Source organism: Sardina pilchardus, chromosome 8 (assembly GCF_963854185.1).
Source record: "Sardina pilchardus chromosome 8, fSarPil1.1, whole genome shotgun sequence".
NCBI lineage: Eukaryota > Metazoa > Chordata > Actinopteri > Clupeiformes > Clupeidae > Sardina > Sardina pilchardus.
In genome coordinates, this window is record NC_085001.1 from 5,919,818 (window position 1) to 5,931,000 (window position 11,183).

At 47.6% G+C, this 11,183-nt stretch overlaps 1 protein-coding gene across 1 annotated transcript in view; it reads left to right on the top strand.

Annotated features, from left to right (window-relative positions):
- kremen1 (kringle containing transmembrane protein 1) overlaps nt 1-10,137 on the top strand; it is an 11,194-nt gene extending 1,057 nt beyond the window's left edge. The window contains exons 2-7 of the mRNA XM_062543835.1: nt 1,301-1,425; nt 4,123-4,276; nt 4,884-5,216; nt 8,000-8,215; nt 9,013-9,097; nt 9,598-10,137. Of these exons, the coding sequence (XP_062399819.1) occupies nt 1,301-1,425; nt 4,123-4,276; nt 4,884-5,216; nt 8,000-8,215; nt 9,013-9,097; nt 9,598-9,763 (1,079 nt within the window). The 3' untranslated portion in view covers nt 9,764-10,137. The remainder of the gene's footprint in view (nt 1-1,300; nt 1,426-4,122; nt 4,277-4,883; nt 5,217-7,999; nt 8,216-9,012; nt 9,098-9,597) is intronic.
- The last annotated feature ends 1,046 nt before the right edge of the window (nt 10,138-11,183 follow it).

The window sequence follows — 11,183 nt, forward strand, 5'->3', positions numbered from 1 at the left end:
TTTGATGTAGGAAATAAATGCTGTAGTGTCCTCAAGTGTGGTTAGGAATTCAGATGATATCTAGAAAGGCCTTGAGGCTTGGATATCTCTCTCTGACACTGACACACACACACACACACACACACACGCCTGAACACACTCTACACAGATAGACACAAGTACTGTACACACTACACACACATACATACTGTACACACACACACACACACACACACACACACACACACACACACAAATGCCACCACTCTCTTTGCCATTCAGAAAGAGGCCTCCTCTTCTTCCTGACTCCACCAGACAATGCAGATTCCAGATTCCAGTGCCCCTTTCCTAAAAGCCCTCTTTCAAGGCCCCCACACTAACTCCTCTCCTCTCCCATCCAAAGCCCACCAGGACTTCCTGTGGTCTGGTCACAGCACTGTAAGAGGTTGCTTCTGGTGTGACTTGATCCACAAGGTGTTTGGATAGAGTAGATCAAGACAGGTGAAGGAACACCCGTGAATTAGAAGTGTATCTTGCATCATGTTTGGGCACATTGTGCTGTAGGCTGAGGAATTAGAATGAATGTCACATTTTCAATCCGTGACTGTTGCTGGAGCTCCGTCACCTCACAATTAACAAACACCCACTCTGGTGGCCAACACACACACACACACACACACACACACACACACACACACACACACACACACACACCAGAGCGACCAGAGCGCATTCCATGGGGATGACGCCCTCCCCCGCCGGCTCACGCGTCTCTTCAATGAAGCACCCCGCTGGAACACGAACACACACACACACACACACACACACACGTACAGTACACACACACACACACACACACGTCGGTGTTTCCAGCCGGCGGGCCGGTGGCGAGCGTCCTGGGGAGGCCTGGAGCAGAGCCATCAGACGAGTGTTAATCACAGCGTGTGAAAGCCAACATCCCTTTTCCCTGAAACACCATGGCCCAAGCGCTTTACGGGAGACGGAGTTAATGATTTGCAAGTGCCTGGTCTTTTGGCAGACTTTACTTTGTGTGTGTGTGTGTGTGTGTGTGTGTGTGTTTCTGTGGTGCTAATTGCATGTAAAAATGAACCCTCTTTCTCTCTGTATTTCTCTTTTAATTCCCAACATCCCTCTCTCACTTTAATAAAGAACAGCACGGGATAATCATGCCTCAGTAATCCCTCCTTGAACAGGTGGTCTAAAACGCTTCTCTCTCTCTCTCTCTCTCTCTCTCTCTCTCTCTCTCTCTCTCTCTCTCTCTCTCTCTCTCTCTCTCTCTCTCCCTCATTCCTATCTGCAGTGCCTGGCAACCTGGGCTGCTTCAAAGACAGCGGCGATCCTCTGACCCTAACGGGCAGCAGCGAGACGTCCAACAAGCTGACCATCCAGACCTGCATCAGCCTGTGCAGGAAGCAGAGATACAAGGTGAGAGGGACACTCACAGTGACCCATGATGACCCAGGCCCATTGCTATACTGTTACATGTACACAAATGATGCATTACGGATGTTTTCACTTTGTAAATGTAGATAGATATAGATAGATAGATAGATAGATAGATATTTTATTTATCCCCAAAGGGGAAATTCAAGAATTCTAAAATGTGTGCGGATTCGCTATATGGTGTGAGTGAAGTAAATCATCACAGGTTGTACACGTTTGTCGCTGGATGGCTGTTAGCCTGGCGACTTAGCCACTGAGCTACAGTACAGGATCACCTACTGCACATTTACAGACTAGAGGCAGACCGCGTGTGTGTGTGTGTGTGTGTGTGTGTGTGTGTGTCCACTAGTTTAAACAAGGTCCAAGAGCACTGGTGCACTGATTGCAGTGGGTGGGGATTGGGTGGAGAGAAGGAAGACTGGCTTTGCAACACGACGAGAGCCAGTGTGCCTTTATGCGTGTCATTATGTGTGGAAATGTATGTAAATACATGTAAATTTAAAACGCAGATTTGAAACAAACAAATCATGCGGTCCTTACAGGCACACTACAGCAGGCGTGTGCGGCAGAAGCCTCCGTTTGCGAAGCGTATGCTGCAACAATTAGCCTCCCCTGTAATCAAGGGAACTGCCGTAACCAGGCATGATAGCGGCGCTTACATTTAAAAACAAAATTAGACCAGTCTTCCAAAACTATTTTTATGCTTCGCGAAGGGAGTGCTTCAGTTGCACATCCAGTGTAGCCTGGCTGACAAAACTCCAGTGTGTATATGAGATGGAAGCAAGAGGTGCAGAGAGAGAGGTAGCTGAACTGGGATAGATAGATAGATAGATAGATACAGTAGATAGATAGATAGTTACAGTAGATAGATAGATAGATAGATAGATAGATAGATAGATACAGTAGATAGATATATAGATAGATACAGTAGATAGATAGATAGATAGATAGATACAGTAGATAGATAGATAGATAGATAGATAGATAGATAGATAGATAGATACTGTAGATAGATAGATACATTATTGATCCCCAAGGGGGTTGGTGGTAGTTTAGTGGCTAAGGAGCAGGCCTACTGTGGAGCCAACTGAAAGAGTTGTGGGCTTAAAAGCTGACTTGCACTGCTGTACCCATGAGCAAGACACTGAACCACAAGTTGCCTTGGAGTCAGTGGCGCTCGCTGCCTAAGCGTCAGCTAAATGAATAGATGGAAATGTAAATGCACTTGCTATGAGAAGCTGCATTGTGCCTGAGCCCACAGATGCATTCCTTGTGCCACACAGTTCATTCCTGGGCACACTCATCAGCGCGGCTCTCACAGTTTTGCCTAAAGCCTAATTAGAAACACTTTAAAAGGTGATGGATGATATGTGCGGCGGCTCTTTGAAGCGCGGAGGGTAACCACATAACCGGTTTCATGTGGTCTGATTGGATGATCACGACAATTTTCCGGCTGATGATTGAAGTTCTCCAGAAAACGACTCGTTGCCCAACGTCATGGGGAACTTGCCAGAACAACAATACTCAGGAACATTGCTCCTCGCGTTCCTTTGTGTATCTTCAGGAACATTGCTCCTCGCGTTCCTTTGTGTATCTTCAGGAACATTGCTCCTCGCGTTCCTTTGTGTGTCTTCAGCTTTAAACATTTGTGTTGTTAGAATTGCTTTTAAAAGCCTAAAATGTTTACTATGTTGTAAGTGGCTTTGGTTAAAAAGTGTCGGCCAAATGTAATGTAATGTGTGGTGACACTACTAGGCTATTAGTGCTGATGGGATTGTTGCTGTGGTGGGTTGGTTCATCCACACACTCCAAACGTTGATTATTCTACGCGGCCCAAACATCCCGAGCATGAGTCACTTCGGCCACTTGAGTACAACCACTGCATAAACTGTATATAAACGCCAGAGCTCAGTTCAATATATCTGTAAAGTTTCTTTGTGACAAAAGCCGTGATGGTGGTGGAAGTGATGATGATAATGATGACAATGATGATGATGATGATGATGATGATGATGAATTCCCTGTTCCTTCATGCATGTCATGAAGCTTGTAAACAGACATCATGCACAATTAAAACACAAAAGAGGACATAGACAGAAGAGTCCTGTGCTAAGGAGAGTTGCTGGAGGGACAGAAAGAGAGGGACCTCAGATGAGTGCAGATGACCCTGAGCCCACAGCGGCCATATTGATGTCCTGCACCACACTGCTCACTCACTGCTAGGCACATTGATTACTGTCATACTCACACAGTCTTCCCCCTCATCCTCAATCAAGGGCAGTTAAGGTGATGATACTCCGGGCAGCTTTTTGAGCAACGTTTGCGGGTAACCACATAACCGGTCCCACGTGTTCTTCAGAAACGATCATGATCATTTGTCTACTGATGATTAAACAAAATGTCACCCAATATCTATGGGAAGCTGCCAGCACAGCAGTACTCAGGCTTGGCATGAGAGTGACATGCTGTTTGATGCGCAGGCTTTTGATTAGTCTACTCAACATCCAAAGCACCACAACTACTACAGCATGAGTCATCGGGACAGCTTTAGCTTCTCAGAGTTCTGTATAAACAGCTGAGTTCAGCAGAATATGAAAAGTTTGTGTTTGTGTGGGTGGGGATGGGGGGGAAAAAGAAACAAGTGGAGTGAAATGGAACTGTTGTGTTGATGCTGTGTAGCTGGCCGGTATGGAGTCGGGCTACGCGTGTTTCTGCGGCAACGACGTGGACCGCCAGCATCACGAGGAGGCGCCGAGCACCGAGTGCAACCACGTGTGTTTTGGTGACCACACACAGCCGTGCGGTGGGGACGGCCGCGTCATCATCTTCGACAGTGAGTAGAGGCAGTGTGTGTGTGTGTGTGTGTGTGTGCGTGCGCGCGTGCGTGCGTGCGTGCGTGCGTGCCTGCGTGCCTGCGTGCCTGCGTGTCTGTGTTTGTGTGTGTTTGCATGCCTGCATGTGTGTGTGTACTGTATGTGTGTGTGTATGAGTGACAGTCACCAGCTGCTGTCAACATCTGTGTGGTGTGTTTATGCCTGACGCTACTTTTCAGGCAGACTGTGGTGGCTGCAGTAGCTTGCTCTCAGTCTGAGTTTACACTTGGAAAACATGTAGCTGTATCCTCCAGACTACGTGATTTTGAAGTGGTTTTTTTACATTTCTAGACACAACATAAACTGTATTCCAAACAGAATTGAATGCTAATTAAACATTTCAAATTGTATTTCAAAGACTATGAAGTATGTGTTCTTCTTAAATAAAGGAGCATTTTAAACAAAGTAAGTCCTTGGGTGTGAGAATAATTACAGTAAGAGTTGACATCAGCAATTTCAAAACTTTTAACAATCACTTTTGGTCTTTTCCCCTCTGTGTTTGTGTGTGTGTCTGTGTGTGTGTGTGTGTGTGTGTGTGTGTGTGTGTGTGTGTGTGTCACCTTGCAGCCCGCATTGGAGCCTGTGGGGGGAACTACTCTTCTCCCGGCTCCGTCATCTACTCTCCCGACTTCCCAGACAAGTACGGGGCGAGCCGAGTCTGCTACTGGACCGTGCAAGTGCCGGGGGCGGCCGCCATCCTCTTCAACTTCACCTTCTTCGACATCGTGGACCAGAAGGACATGGTGGAGCTTCTGGATGGATACACCAATCAGGTGGTGGCTCGCTTTGACGGACGCAACCCGCCGCGAACCCCCATCAATGTCACAACGGACTTTGTCATCCTGTACTTTTACTCGGACAGAATCAACCAAGCTCAAGGTTTTGCTGTGCTCTATGAAGGTAAGATGCTAGCAAAGTTTTATAGATTCCTTGAATGCATTAAAGTAAATTAAATTTGTAATATAATGTTAATGACTTACAGTACATAGGCTATTCAAAACAGAGCACCATATTCTGCTGTAGGCTCTTTCAAAGAATGTCTCTTATTGTTCTTAGTGGATGGTGTGAAAGATCATTAAGTAGTAGATAGAAGCATGACATTTTCTGCATACAGTATATGCCTTGGGTGATGCTAAGGCATCCTGGATCCAGGGGTGACGAAAAAATCTCTAACAGGAAGTGTTTTTGGGGAAAATAGGGGAAAAAGTAAATAAATAATAGTAAAAACATGATTAATGCTAGGCTATATAGTTTTGGTGTAGGTCCACTTAACACCTTCCCTTCTCCTAACATCAAAGCCCAGTCACCTGGCCTGTGGTGTGATTTCATCTGTACATTTATGTGTGACCTTTCAGATTAGCCAGTGAAGTTCACAGTGCGTTTGTGAGAAATCCAGCGTTAATGATGAAACTCAGTTTAATGGCATTGAAGCGAGCGCTGGAGGTTTCTGTGTGTTTGCTAATGCACTTGTGTGCCGTGTGTGTGTGTGTGTGTGTGTGTGTGTGTGTGTGTGAGAGAGAGAGTGTTATACAGTATATTGTTAAAGTTAAAGGGCCCCAAAGTGTGATTTAGTGTCAAAATATTTATACTGGTCGCCCCGCCTGGAGAGGTATGAAGCCTCGCTCCAATGCAAATCAAAGGCCCGACGGTTCCGAGTTTTTTTCCCCCTGAGACATGATGGGGAGCAGCCCAGCCATGGAGAACGGGCCCTGGCCGCACCGGCCCCAGATATGGACCACAGTCGATCCGGAACTAGAACAGGGGCCTGCTAAGCTGAAGCAGATGTGAGCGCTGTTTGCCACTAGAGAGGCAGGCCAGGCCTTTTAAACAGGCTTTTTAAGAGCCGACATCATGGAAAGGGTCTGGTGGAGGAGAGGGGGAGAGGGGGAGAGGGGGAGAGGGGGGGAGGGAGAGGGAGGGGGAGAGGGGGAGAGGGGGAGAGGGGGAGAGGGGGGAGGCCACGTTCTGGAAATGCTATTTGCATCTGCAGGTGCACGCTGACTTCCTGGCTCAGATGGCTGCGCTTACACACTGATCGCACTTTGTGAGTAATCGTGTGATGTCATGCAAAATTGGACCCCCATTCCATGATTTATCTGCAGTCACACACACACACACACACACACTCTCACACACTCTCTCACACACTCTCTCACACACTCTCTCACACACACACACACACACAAACACACACACACACACACACACACACACACACACACACATACACACACACACACACGGGCACACACACACACACACACACACACACACACACACAGAAAGACAGGGAGGAGAGAGGAAAATAAATCTTGTTTTTTAGAACAGTTAATCTCATCCTCATTTTTATTTAATTCGACGTGAAATATTTACTGAACGCCGTAGTCTGGGGGAAGTGTCTGTCGCTGGAAAGCAGTATCAATCTTTAATCTGTCTTCGTGCTGTTTGAGGTGGATGGCTTATTTGGGTTCATCTGTCAGACCAAATAATTCATGAAACTGTGTTTTTTAATATTTTTTTTTGTTCATTCCCCGTCAAGAGAGACCTCTGTCAGTCGCCCAAGAATCGTAACCCACAGTTAAGGAGCACAATTGTGAGAACAGAGGCCCCCAAAACGTGGAATTTAGAACCGTGAAATCGATACATCTTCCATTGTCTGCCGAGTGCGTTCCGCTGTAGCGTGCGTGTCTGAAGTCTCATTGTGCGCTCCAGCTAGCAGAGTAGACCCCCACGGGGGCCGCGGCCGGCGCTGCTATTTCAGACGGGCTCCGCGAGGAGCCTTCACCCAAACAGCGTCTCCGGGAGTTAGCGTGACTGACAGTGAAGCTAACCGCTGGCTGTGTGCGGAGACAAGCGCTGCTCCCTTCGGTTTGAGGTTGTACTCCTTTCCCCGCTGGCTCCGCTGAGGAGCACTGGCAGGTTGATGTGTTCAACCTCTAAGCATTCCAGTTTCGAGCCATTTCTTTCTGTGTGTTTCCCCTTTTTTGTTGTTTCCAAACCAAATGTTGCTTTAAAAAAGGAGAGTTTTTGTATGAAGCCTGTTTTTCATGTGGCCAAGTTATTTGAGCTATTTGAGGTACTGGATGCTGAGTTTAGACGGATGGTTGTTTTTGAGCTTTGTGTGAGTCTGTGAATACTTAGTATTACTTAGTAGTACTCCACAATATGTGTGTGTGTGTGTGTGTGTGTGTGTGTGTGTGTGTATGTGTGTGTGTGTGTGTGTGTGTGTGTATACACTTTATGTAGTTTTGTAGTTTTATAGTTCCAGAGATGGTTTTGCCTTAACATCTAACTGTGTGTTCACACTGCCGGCGACTTGAGCTTCCAAAGATTCCGGAAGTCATTCATTTTCAATGGAAGCCGGCTTCTCTCAGCTGCCAGCAGCGACCAATCCGTCGGCGTCGCGTTTTGGGCGTCTTGAGCGACTAGAGAAAGTTGAAAGTGGTTTAACTTTATGGTAATGAGCTATGACGCGGTTCAGCGACCAAACGACTTTCAACGAACATAGAATGCTACTACGTCAGAGCGGCCAAAGGATCCAAGCTGATCCCAGCTTCCCACAGCGTCCTTTACTGGGCGTCCTGAGCGATTTTGGAAGCTCAAGTCGCCGGCGGTGTGGACACACAGTAACACGCTAACTCCCATTGTAATTGCCACGCACTCATGATCTCTTTGCTCCTCAGCTTTGAAGGGCCAGAGCCCCAAGCCTGTGGATGACGAGGAGGAGGAGGAGGAGGAGGATGAGGACACTGAGGAAGAGGACACCAGTACGGTGGACCCCAACTCCGCCGGCGGCATCACGGAGAAGTCCAACACCAGCGGCGGCGACGGCGGCAAGTCCTCCCAGATCCTCTACGTCATCACGTCCAGTCCTGGGAAGCCGGAGCACAGCATGCCAGGTCAGTGGCTCGGACCGGGCCGGACCACGGGCCACAGTACCAGTATGTGTCCATCTCCTTTTTGCTCCTCTTCTCAGCGATTGCCCCTTAACTTATTTATTTAACATTTGTTTATTTGTTTGTATGTCTTGTATGTCTTGGTGTCACGGGTATGCTGGCGATTACGCCACTCCGTCCGGCATCTTGTCTTGTTATTTTGTGAATTTGTTTTGTTTGTTGTGTTGTCATGGGTACGCTGGCGACTACGCCACTCCGTTTCGGCACTGTCTCTGTGTTCTGTAAAGCGCTTTGGGTTGCACTCAGTGCACATTAAATGCGCTATTTAAATAAAAGTACCTTACCTTACCTTACCTTACCTTAACTTCTGATCTGCAACATGCCTCATACAGCAGTATCACAGTATGGTCTTTGGTATTATTTGCCCTCAATGGTGCCTTCCAGGCAGCGCTGCCTTCAAGTTTAGGGGTAGGATGAGGGTTGAGGGGGTTAAGGTTAGGAATAGGGTAAAGGTAGTGCCTTTTTAGGCTGTGCTGCCTGGAAGGTGCCGTTGGGGGCAAAAAACACCATTGAGCATCACAGTATTGTGTGTGGTGCCTCTTTGGTTATATTATAGTTAATCTAATACACGTCATCTCATTTGTTAATTAGTTGTATATTGTTAAAAGATTTACAATGCTATTTGCAATATATTAAACCATAAGAAAAAATATTCAACCTATGTTTATGATTTGTTAATGGTATATGATTTGATGTGTGTGATGTGAACTGCAGCTCAATAGGTTATTGTTTTGTCGCAGTGTGGACAATCTACGCACTGGCAGCACTGCTCACGTTGACAGTCATCGCCATGGTAGCGAAGCTGCTGCTGCACATCACGGTCAAGTAAGTAGCCTAATCCTGCACCCACACAGCAGAGACCTCTGGTGAGAGCCAGCCCTTGGTTTGGAACAGGACAGTGTATATTGTATAAATATATATAAATGTGTATTCCTCTTTGGGACAGATACGCCAACTATTAATGATAACAAGAGCTTGAAACAAACTGTAATTATATCGAGTGTCTTCCTATACTGTAGATGTAATAGAGCGAGGAGTTCAGAATCAGCACTGAAGTCAGTTGTAATGAGCTAAGGAGAGTGAAAGTGCTGTTTGATCTGTCAGGGGAGAGGAATCTGGTAGTCTTGTGTCTTTGGGTCATCTCTGCCCTGTCTTTGTTTGTTTATTGTTGACGCTTATAGAAAGCCAAGCTGACTGCAAGCATTCTTGTATGGAGAAAAAAATAACACCTTACACCTAAGATAATCCTCAACAACTTATCTCTCTCTCTCTCTCTCCCTCTCCTTGTCCTCTCTCCTCCCCCTCTCCTCCGCACCTTTGCGCAGGTCCTCGGCCCTTCCCTCCATCCGGAGTGGCGAGCACATGCAGCCGTGTAACCAGAACGCGGCGTCGGAGCCCTGGATCATCTTCTACCGGCCCTCCACCATCTCGCTCTTCAAGAAGAAGCTCAAGAACCACCACGGAGACCTCAGCCCACTGGTGGGCAACTAGGAGGCCAAGAGGGAGACAGAGGACGACAGAGACGGACAGACAGACAGACAAAACAGACAGACGGAGTCACGGGCAGACTGTGCAGTTCTACTCCCCCTCCTCCTCCTCTTCCGCCCCCCTCCTTCCCCCTCCTTCCTCCTCCTCCTCTTCCTCCTCCCAAACACACACACACACACACAGGGTGACCGAGTGCTGTGCTCGCCTGCTGGTCGCCCTGCCTCAGGGACTAACAGGAGAAGAAGCGTGCTGAAAGCTAACTAGCTAACTCGCTGACTCGCTAACCGACTGACCTACAGTAAAACACAATTGCTACTGTCAAAGGGACCAGCATATATATAAATATATATATATTTTAAAAAAACACAAGCATGAAGGTGAGGGTGGAGAGACTGATTCGGTGTGTGTGTGTGGGGGGGGGGGGGGGGGGGGGCGCGGGGGACAACGGCTCTTGTCAGTGTTCCAGCTGCCCCATAGCTCCCCAGCAGCACCGTCACAGTCACCATCAGCCGCTGGGATGGCAGATGGGACTGCACCCAGTGCTTCCAGTTAGTGAGCAGGAACTTGCCCATGACATGAGGGGATCTTCTCTTGTTGGGGGAGTGACCCTGTGGAAATGGCTACTACATCACAAGGGTGTACACACACACACACACACACACACACACACACAAAAGCAAAATCACACATACTGTACTGCATACATACACACAAAGTAACAAACACAGACAAATAGAGACATGCAGACACCCTATAGAGACATAGACACATTTACAAACAAACACACACACACACACACACACACACACACACACACACACACATACAGAGAGAGAGGACACACACACACACACACACACATACACACACACACAAACAACGGTCTACTCTTACATATCACTGTTGTTGAACAATAGAAAAGGCAGCCCTCCTTCTGTGGCCAAGCTGTAACTGATTTCTGCTGACAAAGGCCAGTCGAGATGAGACCTTCACCGTGGAAAAGTAGAGACAATTCCCTTCAGAGGGGGTAACACAAAACGGGTCTTCCTCATCACTGGCAAAATGCCACCCTGAACAATTGGCCTTTTCTGAAGGACAGCAATGGAGAGAGAGAGAGAGAGGGGGGAGATGAGAGAGAAAGCGAGATGGATCCTTTTCAAAAGGCCTTTCTGCTTCATATGGGTCAGCTCTTGTGTACTTGCAAATGCCTTGCTCCCCAGGTGACTTCTGCAGGACTGTGCCAGGACTGCCATGAGAGCAGCTCCACAAAAGGGAAACGATAGATCCTAATCTCGCTGCACGCTCGGATGACCAAAGCTCGTAAGCGGAGCCGAAAATGAGAGCAGAGGACCGACCGGCTCGAGAATTATCAGGAGTCTGTGACAAGGCCGGTGGTCGGAGTTGGTTGTTCAGTGACCACCAT